Source organism: Elephas maximus, chromosome 3 (genome assembly GCF_024166365.1).
Source record: "Elephas maximus indicus isolate mEleMax1 chromosome 3, mEleMax1 primary haplotype, whole genome shotgun sequence".
NCBI lineage: Eukaryota > Metazoa > Chordata > Mammalia > Proboscidea > Elephantidae > Elephas > Elephas maximus.
The window spans coordinates 12,436,813-12,453,514 of record NC_064821.1 but is presented as its reverse complement, the minus strand read 5'-3'; the positions used below and the strand labels follow the sequence as shown (position 1 = coordinate 12,453,514).

Below are 16,702 nucleotides of genomic sequence, written 5' to 3'. Positions count from 1 at the left end.
AGCCAGGGACTCCCAGGAGTCCCCAAAGGCAGAGGAAGCAAGGAAAGATTTTTCTCCTGGCCCCTTCAGAGGGTGCATGGCCCTTTTGACACCTCGATGTCGGGTTTCTAGCCTCCAGAACTGCAAGACAATGCCTTTCTGTGGTATTAAGCTGCCTCGTTTGTGGTGCTTTGTTACCGCAGCCCTGGGACATGAATACAGGTCTGTATTAGTGCTTCCACCCCTGGCACTATGGACATTTGGGACAATTCTGCACTGCGGGGGCATCCTGTGGACTGGAGGATGTTGAACAGCATCCCTGGCCTCATTTCACTAAATGTCTGTTATATCCTTCCCCTCAATTGTGGCAACCAAACAAGAAAAACATCTCTAGACACTGTCAAATGTTCCTTGAAGGGTAATATTTTCCCTCATTGAGAACTCACTATGCTATACAATTTACTTTTTTGTGTCTAGAAAGTTTTCTTTTTATCATTTGTTTTACATATATGTGTATGTATGTATAACACAACATTTGTCAATTTAACCTTTTTCACGCGTACAATCTAGCTATACCAATTCCATTCTTCATGTTGGGCAACCATCACCAACTTCCATTGCCATTATTTTCCATCACCATAAGCAGAATCTCTATGCTTTCCATAATATGGTGAAAGAATGAACGAACATGTAGTGTTGCTTACGTGCCTGGATGGTAGGATGTTTAACACACATAACACCATTTCATTTTCACAACATCCCTATGAGGGAGGTCCTGTCACTGTCTCCCTTTCCACAGAGGAGAAAACTGAGGCTTCTAGAAACTACACACATGCCTGAGTACCCCCCTCCACGCCCTGCCCACTGGCAGAGCCCAACTGTTTAGCTGATCACTCCCCAATAAACATCTGTTTCCTCCCTTGGGGCCAAGAGGGACAATATTAAGTCAGGGTCAGACTCTGCCTCTGGTGGGCACCTGCAGGGGCCAGGTTTGAGAAGGAAAGCTGAACTGGTCAGGGAGCCCGGTCCTAGGAGACTTTCTCTGGAACCAGTAGGGGCCAGAACTTGGCTGGGTGCTGCATGTCCTTGTTGGAGGGAAGCTCAGCCCAGTCCTTTAAGATACTAAGAGCAAGGTCCAAAGTGAAGCCCCCAGCCCCAGCCTGGAGCATGTGGTCCCAGCTACTTGGCCAGGGAGGCTATAACTGTCCCATTTCAAATTCAACCCAACCCAGCAAGGGCCCAGCCCTGCAATCGGTCATGGGTCCCTGTTACCAGGAATTGAGACAGAAGGGATGGGAAGGAAGGAAGGGAGACTGGGTGGAGCCGCATGGGGGTGGAGGCTAATTTATATCTATGCCCAGGGCTGGGTGCGTGCACTGCCATGGACAACTTCGGGTACAGCAAGTGGGGCAGCGGGGCCAAAGAGGCCTCCAGAGGTATGAGAGATGGGATTGCCTTCCTGGCCCCTTCCTGGGTCCCTCTCGGGTCCAATGGTCTGGGGTTTGATGGTAGAGGGGGAGGAAGAGCCAAGAGGGAGTCCAGGTAGAGGGTGCAGGAGAGCCAACACAGGCCCTAGAGCCAGGTGGACCTGGGTTCAAATCCCAACTATGCCACTTAGGGGCTGAGTGGCAGTGGGTAAATTACTGAACCTCAGTTTTCTGGAAGGACCCAAGTGTCCAGCGCTCACTCCAGGGGGATCCAGGAATCCAGGATGGTTCTAGTGCAGAGGGACCCAGGAGTCTACCTTTGTTCCCCCAGGACACTGGGGACTCTGGGGGCGGAAGTCCCTCTTGGTGGCCCTGGCACTATTTGTCGTGGTAGTCCTGTGGGCCCTTGTTCTGAGCATCTTATTTTCCAAAGGTAAGTGACTACAGGATGGGGGGAGGCTGTGTCTCGCCCTTCTGGGGCCACAGCCCTCCCTGGCCCACCTGCTGGGTCCCAGACCCCTGCCTGGGAATGACTGTGAGTACACGTGACAGTGTGTAGATCCTTCTGCTGTGTGCACACACGTGTGGGCATGTACGTGTGCATGCGTGTGTGTTTATGTTCCACTGTAGACATCCCTGTATTCCTTTTTCTTCTCTTGCGGTGTGAGTGCACTCTATACGTGCCTGCCCCCTCTGAACCTCCCAAGACCGGGGTCCCTGCACCCCTGGGCGTGGGGAGGGTTCCTGAATTTCCGGACAGCCTTGCAGCAGCCTCTCCCCGCAGCCTCCACGGAGCGCGGAGCGCTACTCGGCAGCCAGGACCAGTTGTGGACAAATGGTGTGTACCGAACTGCGGCACGAGCCTGGGTGGGGACCCCGTGAATCCCCGCTGGTGACCCTGGCGCGTATGTGTGTGTGTGTGTTCTAGCCTCGAAGCAGAAGGCAGCCCTGGGCGTCCTGGAGGCGGAGGCCGCAGTCTGCAGGACCTGTTGTGAGGGAGCGAGGGGGCGGGGGCCGGGTCCAGGCTTGTGGTTTGGAGGTGGGGCTTGTGGCCAGGACTGGAGGAGGCGGGTAGAATTGGGATTCTGGACTGCGTGGGCTTGTGGCATGTGTGGGTGGGGCGGGCCCTTCTCAGATGCCTCGACCTCCCCTTCCTCCCCACCACCTTCCCAGGCTCCAACACGCAGGCCCAGCTGCAGACCACGCGGGGCGAACTTGGGGAGGCGCAGAAGAAGCTGATGGAGCAGGGGAGCGCCTTGAAAGAGTTGCGCGAGCGCGGTGAGGACCCGCGGTGACCAAAACTTCAGTCCCTGACCATGGCCTTGACCTGACCCTCGACTCACATCCAGACCCCCGGGACTCCACCCCACCCCGTCTTGTGAGCCTGACCCTGAGCGTGCCCTCCATCCTGACCCTGACCACTAGGTTCTGACCTTGACCACGACTCCTCGCCCCAGCCACAACTGGACCCTACCGGGCTTGACTCTGATGTCATTCTTAACACTTGGGGCCAACCCAGACATCGACACTGAAATGGGTCCTGCCCATTACCCAGGCATGACTGTGCTCCTGACCCTGACCCCAGCTATAAACTCGACTTTCCTGACCCCACAGTGACCAAGGACTTGGCACAGGCGGGCAGGGACCGTGAGGACATCCGCAGTGAGCTGCTCCGAGCACTGGAGGCCGCCAAGCTCGGGAACAGTGAGCGCCGCGGGGGGCACTTAGACGCTGCACCTGGGCCTCGGGGTCCCCTAATCTGCCCACCCCTTTGACCTCGGCCCCGGGTTCTCTGGCACAGCCCCTGGGCCCGGGGGCCAGCTCACCCCATTCTCTTGGTCTGCCCCGCGGGGGAGCGGTCTGGCCTTTCTTGACTCCCGCCCATTCCCGCAGACTCCTGCGAGCCGTGCCCCACGTCGTGGATACCCTTCGAGGGCTCCTGCTACCTTTTCTCATCGCAGCGAGACACGTGGCAAGAGGCGCAGAAGAGCTGCGCAGACCTCGGCGCGCACCTGGTGATCGTGGGCGGCCTAGAGGAGCAGGTGCGCTGTGGCTGAGGGGAGTCGCTGTTCGCCCGAGGGGGTGGGAGCGGGGTCCCGGCGAGGCCGAGCGGGGCGGGGAGGGGCGGGGAGGGGCGGGGAGGGGCAGGGAGGGGCGGGGCGACTCAGCAGGCTCCAGTCTCCCCTCCCGCCCAGACCTTCCTGAGTCGGAACACGCGTGGGCTAGGCTACTGGCTGGGCCTGAGGGCCGTGCGAGGCGAGGGCAAGATCAAGGGCTACCAGTGGGTGGACGGCGTCCAGATCACCTTCAGGTGAGGGAAGGACTCCCCGTGGCGTGGCGAGGCGGGACCGGTCTAACTCCAGGGGAATGCTTTGGCCAGATCTCGGGGGCTCGTTTGCTCAGGCTAGATCCTTAGGGGTGCTCAGGCTAGACCCCAGGAATTGGCTGAAGAAAGTTATATCCCAGAGGCGTGCTCAAGTTAGACTCGCAGGGTGCCTATGAGACCCAAGAAATAAACGGGTATACCCTGGGCAGGAAAGCTGAACCCCAGGCCCAACATCAGTAACATCCCCGCCCAACCACTACAGCCACTGGAACCAGGGGGAGCCTAATGATTCGCGGGGGAAAGAAGACTGCGTCATGATGCTGCACACGGGGCTGTGGAACGATGCACCATGTGACGAGTTGAAGGACAACTGGATCTGTGAGAAAAGGCGCAGTTGCTGACTCCGCCCTGTGCCCTGGAGCCACGCCCACCGCCATCAATTTCACCACCCACCCACCACTGCTCAGACTTGCTCCCCGACCCCAACCCAGCCTGGTCCTCTACCTGCGCTCTGGGTCCTCGATCCAACCTCACTGCACCACTTCACAGGCGGATCTGACTGTGTTTCCACTGGCTCCCAAATCCAGTTCCTAGGGCCTCCGCCCCCCGTTCAGGACCTGGGTGATCTGACCACACCTCCCTCCCTAGCCAGGTTCAGGCGACTCAAGGATGGAGCTGTTTGTTTTCCCTGCATCTTCCCCTGACTGGGTGGCCTCAGTGACAAGAGTCTTGTGAGCTGTCTTGGAAGCCTGAGGAAGCATCAATAAATGTTTGAGAAATGCATCTTGGCTTTTAGCTTGGGAGAGCTCTTCTAAGCTTTACATCCCAGCGACCCTGTTAAAATTCCTGTGAATGATCCCGGCCTCTCTAAGTGACCTCATGTCCCTATGATGCCCCAAAACCCAGTGGAGTCCCTGGATGATGCAAATGGTAAATATGCTTGTCTGCTAATTGAAAGTTTGGCAATCAAGCCCAATGAGTGGTGCCAGGAAAGAAAAGCCTGTTGATCTAGTCCCATAAAGATTGCATAAATAAAGATTGCAGTCAAGAAAATCCAGTGGAGCAGTTCTACTCTGAGACACATGGGGTCACCATGAGTCTAACAGACCAGAGGTCAAAAGGTTTGGGTTATTTTTGGTCTTCCCTTTTATAAGACACCATTCAGAAGGGTTTAGGATTAGGACTCATCCTAATGACTTCATCTAATTTAACTGCTCACAAAAGAAAAGCCTTATTTTCAAATAAGGTCACATTAATAGGGATGGGGTTAGGATGGCAACATGTTTTTGTGAGACCCAATTTAATCTATAACATTTGGTGTTTATCATATTAAAAAAAAATACTTTGACTTACTATATATATATCCCTAAACGATATATGAGTTGGAATTGACTCGATGGCAATGGGTTTGATTTTTTTTTTAAACTATATATTAGGTTGTGTTGCACATCTGGAAGGTCTATAGACATAGTATCGTGTAGTTCATATCCTGACACTTGCTTTTGTCCTTTGCACATTAAGGTTATGAGATTAATCCATTTAACACTCACACTTTATTTAACAGCAACAACAACAAAACGATAATTACAAGAAAATAAATGCTTAGTAAACAAAGAACAAGAAAGAACTTTCTTAATTTGATTAGGGGCAATATCCAGCAACCTTGAGTCAATTCTGACTCATAGTAACCCCATGTATTACAGAGTAGAACGTCTCCATGGAGTTTTCTTGGCTGTGATTTTTACAAAAGCAGATCTTCTTCCTTGGCTCTGCTATGTGGGTTCGAACCTCCAACCTTTCAGTTAGTAGTCCAGTGCAAACCATTTGCGCTACCCAGGAACCTAGAGTTAGTTAAATATGAGAACCATTTTTACTAAAATCAAGAACAAAATAAAGATGCCCACCCTTCTGTTTTGCCAATGAGATGAGAAAATAAAAAAAGAAATAAGACCTATAGATATTTGAAAGGAAAAGTCAAGGTTGACAGTAGTTTGAAGCCATGATCATCTACCTGGCAAGTCCCAGACAGGACTAGTAGAGCTAAAGAAAGAATGTAGCAAGATTAATCTAGAAAAGGACCAACTTTCATATGTTCTAGCAGTAAGCAATTTGAAAATGGAGAAAACAAATCATATTGTGAAATATTTTGAATATTACAGAATAATCTTAACATGAATATGGATAAAACTATTAAACTTGTCTAAGATCTGAATAAATAAAGAGACAGCAAGATTTTTTAACTAGAAAAGAGCACTTACTATTTGAAATTGTTGTTAGCTATTGTCTGATCAGCCACCGACTCTTGGTGACCCCATGCACAACAGAACAAATACTGCCCAGTCCTGAGCCATCCCCAGTCTGCTGTAGAATGGACCATTGTGAGCCACAGGATTTTCCTTGGCTGATTTTCTAGATTGCCAGGCTTTTCTTCCTAGATTTTAAATACGTTAGTTTTTCCCAAATTAATTTGTAAATGCAATGCCATCTTGGTTATCTAGTGCTGCTACAACAGAAATACCACAAGTGGGTAGCTTTAACAAACAGAAATCTATTTTCTCACTGTTTAACCTGACTCATAGTGCCCCTATAGACAGTACAACTGCCCCCATAGGGTTTCCAAGGCTGTAATCTTTACAGAAGCTGACTGCTACATCTTTCTCCCGTAGAGCAGATGGTGGGTTTGAACCACCGACCTATCAGTTAGCAGCCAAGTGCTTAAACCACTGCATCACTAGGGCTCCCTCTTACAGTTTAGGAGGCTAGAAGTTTGAATTCGGGGTGCCAGTTCTAAGGGAAGGCTTTCTCTCTCTATTGACTCCGGAGTAAAGTTCTTGTCTCTTCTGAGCTTCTGCCTCTGGGCAATCTTCATGTGGGTTGGCTTCACTCTTCCCCCCTCTCAGTTTGCTAGATTGGGTTTAATCCCTTTTATTTCTCGAAAGAGATAGTCTCAGATACACCCTACACTAATCCTGTCTCACTAACATAACAAAGACAACCCATTCTCTAATGGGATTATACACAGGCATAGAGGTTAGATTTACAATATGTATTTTGGGGGGATGCAGTTCAATCCATAACATGATCCCAACAAAAATCTCAAATAGATTTTTTAAAAAATTTTATTGTGGTAAAAAATACATATAACTTTAAGAACGACCTTATTTCCAGACAAAGTCACATTCACAGGTACAGGGAGGAGGATTTCAGCATATCTTTTTTTGGGTGCACAATTCAATCCATGACAGTACTGTACACTGGTTGAGAGCTCAGATTTATGACCCAAACTGCCTGGGTTCAAATCCCAGCTCCACTACTCCTTACTACCTGTATAATCTTAGGCAAATCACCTAAACTTTGTATGCCTCGGTTTCCATTGCAGAAAGTAGAATATTAAGCATTTTATGTCATTGGCTTGTTATGAGCTTCTGAGTCAGTATGTGTGAATACAGTTAAGATTTGGTGGTTGCTACTATTTTTTTTTTCAATTATTTTTTTAATTACTGGTAAGCATTTGGGTTGTTCCCGCTTTTTCGTTATTGTAAATCACGGTGCTATGAGCATTCATATACAAGTTTTTGCATTGGCGTACGTCCTTAGATCTCTTGGGTATATTCCTAGGAGCAGAATTGCTAGGTCACATAGCCATTCTACGTTTAACCATTTTAGAAACTACCAGATTGTTTTCCAAAGAAATGTTGCCTTTTCTGAGAGATCTTTCCTGATGATCCTATCTAAAATAACTGCCGAAATCGCTTACTATGCCCATACCTCACTTTATTTTTCTTCAGTCCCTGTTGTTAGAGTGTATATTTGTCACTCCATGGCATTATATTGATGTTGTTATTAGCTGCTGTTAAGCCGATTCTGACTCATGGCGATCCCACGAGTGCAGGGTAGAATTTTTTAACCCTTGCTGAATCTCCCAGGCCTAGAAAATGACCAGGCATGTAGTAGCTCACCACCCCATGAGCACGTTGCCCAGAAGCCACAGGAAAAAAGGTGCCCCAAGAAATCCACAGATGTTGGGTTCCAGGAGGAAGCAGTTAGAGCGGACAAGCCACGTCACTGTGACTTTGCATGAGCATTTTCTGTGGAAGCTGATGGGCCAGTAGCCAGGTGGCTGCATTGAGGTCTGAGTGAAAGCCGTGGGTTTGGAGGTGAGAGTCACTCTTCCCAGAATACTGCTGTTGAAAGAAAGGAGGGACAGCCTCTCCTCAGATTGGGGGTGGGCCTTCTTCAAACTTGGGTGTTCCTGGATACACTCATTGCCTTCCTGGCACATCTGGGGCAAGTGGCCCGTTACCACACCCCAGCCCCCATCACTGTTGTGTTTGCTTGAGGTCCATGGGTGTTCCTGTCATATTTATGGCTGTTTCAGTTCTGTATTGCTATACAACCAAGCCCCTAAACTTGGCGACTTAAAATATCATTGATGTTTTATTTTTCACAATTCCGCGGCCTGACTGGGTGGTTCTTTTCACAGTCTTGCCTCCACTCAGGAGGCCAGCATTCCAGTGGCGGTTGGAATGGCAAGAAGTCAAGATGGTATCATTCTGATGTCTGGAGGTCTGGTGTTGCTGGCTATCAGTGAAACATCTCTCTCCTCCACTGGGCTCTCATCTTCAGGAGGGGAATACGCCAGGCTGTCTTACAGAGTGGTGGGCAGCATCCCAAAAACATGAAAACGGAAGATGCAAGGCACCCAGGAGCCCAGGCTCGGAAGTCACGTAGCGTCACTTCCGCTGGCATCTGACTGGTCAAAGCATGTTACCTGGATAACCCGTATTCAAGAGAAGGGGCAATAAAGGCCACCTCCTGATGTTCAGGGTGACGCATTCACTTTGCAAAGAAGTCTGTACACAATTGGGAGGAATTTGAGGCCATGATTTTTCTGTCTCCCATAACAGTTAAGAGAAGAGTCATTGTAACAGAAGGAAGGTGGCCTGGAATCTGAGCACCAACTCTTCTTGGCTGGGCGGCCTTGGGCAAGTACCTTTCCTCTGTGAGCTTCTGGTTTCTGTCCATAAATTATAAGCAATCCGTTTTATTATCGCCTTCATAGTCATTCCTTAGTTATCACTGAGAAAAACGGGCTACGAATCATTAATCCTTAAACTGGGACTGATTTTTTTTTGTATTCATCTTCACACAACATAATACCATTTGCTAAGGGCCTCACTTTACTGCAGATGGCACCAACGGGGAGAAAATTATAGCAACAACAACAGAAATAACAACCACTACTCATCTAACCCTGCCAGATGGAGCATGTTACTGTGCTGAACCCTTGAGACTACCAAGGAAGTCCTTGACTCAGCTTGGGGACCCCCAGAAGGAGAGCCTAGGACAAGGATTTGAGCATGAGTACTGTCTTTACAACCCAGATTTGAATCCTGGCCCACCACCCTTCTGTCAGTGGAGGCTTATGTGTGACGTTGATGCTGAACGGGTGTAAGCAGAGCTTCTAACTAAGACTAGGAAGAAAGGCCTGACAATCTGTGTCTGAAAATCAGTCAAGAAGAGCCCTATGGATCACAACACTCCGATTCACAACCGATCATGAGGATGGCACGGGACTAGGCAGTATTTTGTTCTGTTATATATAGCATTGCCATGAGTCAGGGGCTGACTTCAAGGTGACTCCATGCCAGCTAACAACAAAAACAGTTCATCTGGGAGCCAGTTTCTGGAAAAGCTGGATGAGAAGGAAGGAAGTGGGACAATGAAGAGAAATTGCTAATCCAGGGAGCACTAATGAGCAAGCAGACACTGCTGTGGGTAACAGGTTCTGAATCCCACTGGGGACTTCTGGGAGATGCTGTAGAGTACCTGCCTCAGAATTCTTCTCACCAAGGACAGTGACTCCTCTGCACTACCAGCTTGCCTTCCACTTGGGCCAGAAAGAAGTTGTAATAAACAACCTTCATTATGATAGGGGAATGTAAGAGAACGTGGGCAGGACAGGACAGCATCTCCTACAGCCCTCTGTTACTCCCATTTTATGGATGAGTAACCCAAGGTTCCCCCATATGTCTGTCAGTTTGTTGTACTGTGGGGGTTGCGTGTTGCTGTGATGCTGGAAGCTATGCCACTGGTATTCAGATACCAGCACGGCCACCCATGGAGGACAGGTTTCTGCTGAGCTTCCAGACTAAGACAGACTAAGAAGAAGGACCCAGCAGTCTACTACTAAAAAGCGTTAGCCAGTGAAAACCTTATGAATAGCAGCGGAACACTGTCTGATATAGTGCTGGAAGATGAGCCCCCCAGGTTGGAAGGCACTCAAAAGATGACTGGAGAAGAGCTGCCTCCTCAAAGTAGAGTCGACCTTAATGATGTGGATGGAGTAAAGCTTTCAGGACCTTCATTTGCTGATGTGGCACGACTCAAAATGAGAAGAAACAGCTGCAAAACATCCATTAATAATCAGAACCTGGAATGTAGGAAGTATGAATCTAGGAAAATGGGAAATCATCAAAAATTAAAAGGAATGCATAAACATTGATATCCTAGGCATTAGTGAGCTGAAATGGACTGGTATTGGTCATTTTGAGTGGGACAATCATATAGTCTACTATGCTGGGAATGACAACTTGAAGAGGAATGGTGTTGCATTCATCGTCAAAAAGAACATTTCAAGATCTATCCTGAAGTACAACGCTGTCAGTGATAGGATAATATCCATACGCCTACAAGGAAGACCAGTTAATATGACTATTATTCAAATTTATGCACCAATCACTAGGGCCAAAGATGAAGAAATAGAAGATTTTTATGAGCTGCTGCAGTCTGAAATTGATTGACCATGAAATCAAGATGCATTGATAATTACTGGCGATTGAAATACAAAAGTTGGAAACAAAGAAGAAGGATCAGTAGCTGGAAAATATGGCCTTGGTGATAGAAACAATGCTGGGGATCGAATGATAGAATTTTGCATGACCAACGACTTCTTCACTGCAAATACCTTCTTTCACTGACATAAATGGCGACTATACACATGGACCTGGCCAGATGGAATACAAGAAATCAAATTGACTACGTCTGTGGAAAGAGATGATGGAAAAGCTCAATATCATCAGTCAGAACAAGGCCAGGGGCCGACTGTGGAACAGACCATCAATTGCTCATATGCAAGTTCAAGCTGAAACTGAAGAAAATCAGAGGAGGTCCACAAGAGCCAAAATATGACCTTGAGTATATCCCATCTGAATTTAGAGACCATCTGAAGAATAGATTTGATGCACTGAACACTGGTGACTGAAGACCAGACGAGTTGTGGAATGACATCAAGAACATCATCCATGAAGAAAGCAAAAGGTCATTGAAAAGAAAGGAAAGACCAAGATGGATGTCAGAGGAGACTCTGAACCTTGCTCTCGAACGTCGAGCAGCTAAAACAAAAGGAAGAATTGACGAAGTAAAAGAACTGAACAGAGATTTCAAAGGGCATCTCGATAAGACAAAGTATTATAATGACATGTGCAAAGAGCTGGAGATGGAAAACCAAAAGGGAAGAGGACGCTCAGCGTTTCTCAAGCTGAAAGAACTGAAGAAAAAATTCAAGCCTTGAGTTGCAGTAGTGAAGGATTCCATGGGGAAAATATTAAACAAAGCAGGAAGCATCAAAAGAAGATGGAAGGAATACACAGAGTCATTACACCAAAAAGAACTGGTTGATATTCAACCATTTCAAGAGGTGGCATATGATCAGGAACCGATGGTCCTGAAGGAAGAAGTCCAAGCTGCTCTGAAGGCATTGGCAAAAAACAAGGCTCCAGGAATTGATGGAATATCAATTGAGATGTTTCAACAAACAGATGCAGCACTGGCGGTACTCACTCGTCTATGCCCAGAAATATGGAAGACAGCTTCCTGGCCAACTGACGGGAAAAGATCCATATTTATGCCTATTCCCAAGAAAGGTGATCCAGCCGAATGTGGAAATTACAGAACAATATCATTAATATCACACGCAAGCAAAATTTTGCTCAAGATCATTCAAAAATGGCTGCAGCAGTATATCGACAGGGAACTGCCAGAAATTCAGGCTGGTTTCAAAAGAGGACGTGGAACCAGGGATATCATTGCTGATGTCAGATGGATCCTGGCTGAAAGCAGAGAATACCAGAAGGAAGTTTACCTGTGTTTTATTGACTATGCAAAGGCATTCAACTGTGTGGATCATAACAAATTATGGATAACTTTGCAAAGAATGGGAATTCCAGAACACTTAATTTGCTCACGAGGAACCTTCAAGAGGCAGTTGTTCGAACAGAACAAGGGGATATCGATTGGTTTAAAGTCAGGAAGGGTGTGCATCAGGATTGTGTCCTTTCACCATACCTATTCAATCTGTATGCTGAACAAATAATCTGAGAAGCTGGACTATATGAAGAAGAACTGGGGCATCAGGTTTGGAGGAAGACTCATTAACAACCTGCGTTATGCAGATGACACAACCTTGCTTGCTGAAAGTGAAGAGGACTTGAAGCACTTACTGATGAAGATCGAAGACCACAGCCTTCAGTATGGGTTGCACCTCAACATAAAGGAAACAAAAATCCTCACAACAGGACCAATGAGCAACACCATGATAAACGGAGAAAAGATTGAAGTTGTCAAGAATTTCATTTTACTTGTATCCACAATCAACAGCCATGGAAGCAGCAGTCAAGAAATCAAAAGATGCATTGCATTGGGCAAATCTGCTGCAAAGGACCTCTTTAAAGTTTTGAAGAGCAAAGATGTCACCTTGAAGGCTAAGGTGCACCTGACCCAAGCCATGGTATTTTCAATCGCATCATATGCATGTGAAAGCTGGACAGGGAATAAGGAAGACTGAAGAAGAGTTGATGCCTTTGAATTGTGGTGTTGGCAAAGAATATTGAATATACCATGGACTGCCAAAAGAACGAACAGATCTGTCTTGGAAGAAGTACAACCAGAAAGCTCCTTAGAAGCAAGGATGGCGAGACAGCATCTTACATACTTTGGACATGTTGTCAGGAGGGATCAGTCCCTGGAGAAGGACATCACGCTTGGCAGAGTACAGCGTCAGCAGAAAAGAGGAAGGCCCTCAACGAGGTGGACTGACACAGTGGCTGCAACAATGAGCTCAAGCATAACAAGGACTGTAAGGATAGCTCAGGACCGGGCAGTGTTTCGTTCTGTTGTGCATAGGGTCGCTATGAGTCGGAAGTGACTTGACGGCACCTGACAACAACAACAACAACAACAACAACCCAAGGTTTAAAGGAAAACAGCTGAGGGTCAACCATGGGCTCTTCTCTCTCTAGAGCTGTGTGCTTTCTTACTGTGCTCTTGTTTTTTGGACTTCTGGTTGCCTCTAGATTAATAACATTTCAAACTAAAATGCAAAGAATAAAAATCAATATCAGTTCATACATCGTACCTTACAGAAACATTAAACTGTGCCAAAAATCTAAATGTAAACCCTAGCACTAAAAAAAAACCTCTAGAAGATAGATACCTCCACAATTATAGTAGGAGACTTCAACACACCACTTTCGGAGAAGGACAGGACATCCAGTAAGAAGCTCAACAGAGACAAGGAAGATCTAATTACAACAATCAACCAACTTGACCTCATTGACTTATACAGAACTCTCCACCCAACTGCTGCAAAATGTACTTTTTTTTCTAGCGCACATGGAACATTCTCTAGAATAGACCACATATTAGGTCATAAAACAAACCTTTGCAGAATCCAAAACATCGAAATATTACAAAGCATCTTCTCAGACCACAAGGCAATAAAACTAGAGATCAATAACAGAAAAACTAGGGAAAAGAAATCAAATACTTGGAAAATGAACAACACCCTTCTGAAAAAAGACTGGGTTATAGAAGACATCAAGGAGGGAATAAGGAAATTCATAGAAAGCAACGAGAATGAAAATACTTCCTATCAAAACCTCTGCGACACAGCAAAAGCAGTGCTCAGAGGCCAATTTATATCAATAAATGCACACATACAAAAAGAAGAAAGAGCCAAAATCAGAGAACTGTCCCGACAACTTGAACAAATAGAAAGTGAGCAACAAAAGAATCCATCAGGCACCAGAAGAAAACAAATAATAAAAATTAGAGCTCAACTAAATGAATTAGAGAACAGAAAAACAATTGAAAGAATGAACAAAGCCAAAAGCTGGTTCTTTGAAAAAATTAACAAAATTGATAAACCATTGGCTAGACTGACTAAAGAAATACAAGAAAGGAAGCAAATAACCCGAATAAGAAATGAGAAGGACCACATCACAACAGAACCAAATGAAATTAAAAGAATCATTTCAGATTATTATGAAAAATTGTACTCTAACAAATTTGCAAACCTAGAAGAAATGGATGAATTCCTGGAAAAACACTACCTACCTAAACTAACACATTCAGAAGTAGAACAACTAAATAGACCCATAACAAAAAAAGAGATTGAAACGGTAATCAAAAAACTCCCAACCAAAAAAAGCCCTGGCCCGGACGGCTTCACTGCAGAGTTCTACCAAACTTTCAGAGAAGAGTTAACACCACTACTACTAAAGGTATTCCAAAGCATAGAAAATGACGGAATACTACCCAACTCATTCCATGAAGCCAACATCTCCCTGATACGCAAACCAGGTAAAGACATTACAAAAAAAGAAAATTATAGACCTATATCCCTCATGAACATTGATGCAAAAATCCTCAACAAAATTCTAGCCAATAGAAGCCAACAACACATCAAAAAAATAATTCACCCTGATCAAGTGGGATTTATACCAGGTATGCAAGGCTGGTTTAATATCAGAAAAACCATTAATGTAATCCATCACATAAATAAAACAAAAGACAAAAACCACATGATCTTATCAATTGATGCAGAAAAGGCATTTGACAAAGTCCAACACCCATTCATGATAAAAACTCTTACCAAAATAGGAATTGAAGGAAAATTCCTCAACATAATAAAGGGCATCTATGCAAAGCCAACAGCCAATATCACTCTAAATGGAGAGAACCTGAAAGCATTTCCCTTGAGAACGGGAACCAGACAAGGATGCCCTTTATCACCGCTCTTATTCAACATCGTGTTGGAAGTCTTAGCCAGGGCAATTAGGCTAGACAAAGAAATAAAAGGTATCCGGATTGGCAAGGAAGAAGTAAAGTTATCACTATTTGCAGATGACATGATTATATACACAGAAAAACCTAAGGAATCCTCCAGAAAACTACTGAAACTAATAGAAGAGTTTGGAAGAGTCTCAGGTTATAAAATAAACATACAAAAATCACTTGGATTCCTCTACATCAACAAAAAGAACACCGAAGAGGAAATAACCAAATCAATACCATTCACAGTAGCCCCCAAGAAGATAAGATACTTAGGAATAAATCTTACCAAGGATGTAAAAGACCTATACAAAGAAAACTACAAAGCTCTACTACAAGAAATTCAAAAGGACATACTTAAGTGGAAAAACATACCCTGCTCATGGATAGGAAGACTTAACATAGTAAAAATGTCTATTCTACCAAAAGCCATCTATACATTTAACGCACTTCCGATCCAAATTCCAATGTCATATTTTAAGGGGATAGAGAAACAAATCACCAATTTCATATGGAAGGGAAAGAAGCCCCGGATAAGCAAAGCACTACTGAAAAAGAAGAAGAAAGTGGGAGGCCTCACCTTACCTGACTTCAGAACCTATTATACAGCCACAGTAGTCAAAACAGCCTGGTATTGGTACAACAACAGACACATAGACCAATGGAACAGAATTGAGAACCCAGACATAGATCCATCCACGTATGAGCAGCTGATATTTGACAAAGGACCAGTGTCAATTAACTGGGGAAAAGATAGCCTTTTTAACAAATGGTGCTGGCATAACTGGATATCCCTTTGCAAAAAAATGAAACAGGACCCATACCTCACACCATGCACAAAAACTAACTCCAAGTGGATCAAAGACCTAAACATAAAGACTAAAACGATAAAGATCATGGAAGAGAAAATTGGGACAACCCTAGGAGCCCTAATACAAGATATAAACAGAATACAAAACATTACCAAAAATGATGAAGAGAAACCAGATAACTGGGAGCTGCTAAAAATCAAACACCTATGCTCATCTAAAGACTTCTCCAAAAGAGTAAAAAGACCACCTACAGACTGGGAAAGAATTTTCAGCTATGACATCTCCGACCAGCGCCTGATCTCTAAAATCTACATGATTCTGTCAAAACTCAACCACAAAAAGACAAACAACCCAATCAAGAAGTGGGCAAAGGATATGAACACACATTTCACTAAAGAAGATATTCAGGCAGCCAACAGATACATGAGAAAATGCTCTCGATCATTAGCCATTAGAGAAATGCAAATTAAAACTACGATGAGATTCCATCTCACACCAGCAAGGCTGGCATTAATCCAAAAAACACAAAATAATAAATGTTGGAGAGGCTTCGGAGAGATTGGAACTCTCTTACACTGCTGGTGGGAATGTAAAATGGTACAACCACTTTGGAAATCTATCTGGCGTTATCTTAAACAGTTAGAAATAGAACTACCATACAACCCAGAAATCCCACTCCTAGGAATATACCCTAGAGATGCAAGACCCTTCAAACAAACAGATACATGCACACCCATGTTTATTGCAGCTCTGTTTACAATAGCAAAAAGTTGGAAGCAACCACGGTGTCCATCAACGGATGAATGGGTAAATAAATTGTGGTATATTCACACAATGGAATACTACGCATCGATAAAGAACAGTGACGAATCTCTGAAACATTTCATAACATGGAGGAACCTGGAAGGCATTATGCTGAGCGAAATGAGTCAGAGGCAAAAGGACAAATATTGTATAAGACCACTATTATAAGATCTTGAGAAATAGTAAACCTGAGAAGAACACATACTTTTGTGGTTACGAGGGGGGGAGGGAGGGAGGGGGGG

General features: G+C 45.3%; 1 protein-coding gene across 4 annotated transcripts in view; it reads left to right on the top strand.

Moving 5' to 3' along the window:
- Window positions 1-1,353: 1,353 nt before the first annotated feature.
- The window catches only part of LOC126072044 (C-type lectin domain family 4 member G-like), a 74,734-nt gene continuing 59,385 nt past the window's right edge, over window positions 1,354-16,702 (top strand). For 3 of the 4 annotated variants that reach the window (XR_007516452.1, XR_007516451.1, XR_007516450.1), the window contains exons 1-9: window positions 1,354-1,415; window positions 1,738-1,839; window positions 2,191-2,244; window positions 2,335-2,397; window positions 2,580-2,684; window positions 3,021-3,110; window positions 3,300-3,448; window positions 3,602-3,717; window positions 3,995-4,384. Coding sequence is in view for 1 of the 4 variants with exons in the window: in XM_049876689.1 (XP_049732646.1) it covers window positions 1,361-1,415; window positions 1,738-1,839; window positions 2,191-2,244; window positions 2,335-2,397; window positions 2,580-2,684; window positions 3,021-3,110; window positions 3,300-3,448; window positions 3,602-3,717; window positions 3,995-4,133 (873 nt within the window). In the remaining 3 variants the exon portion in view is untranslated. Of the gene's footprint in view, window positions 1,416-1,737; window positions 1,840-2,190; window positions 2,245-2,334; window positions 2,398-2,579; window positions 2,685-3,020; window positions 3,111-3,299; window positions 3,449-3,601; window positions 3,718-3,994; window positions 4,514-16,702 lie in introns of those variants that run through there. The other variant, XM_049876689.1, reaches the window with a different exon arrangement.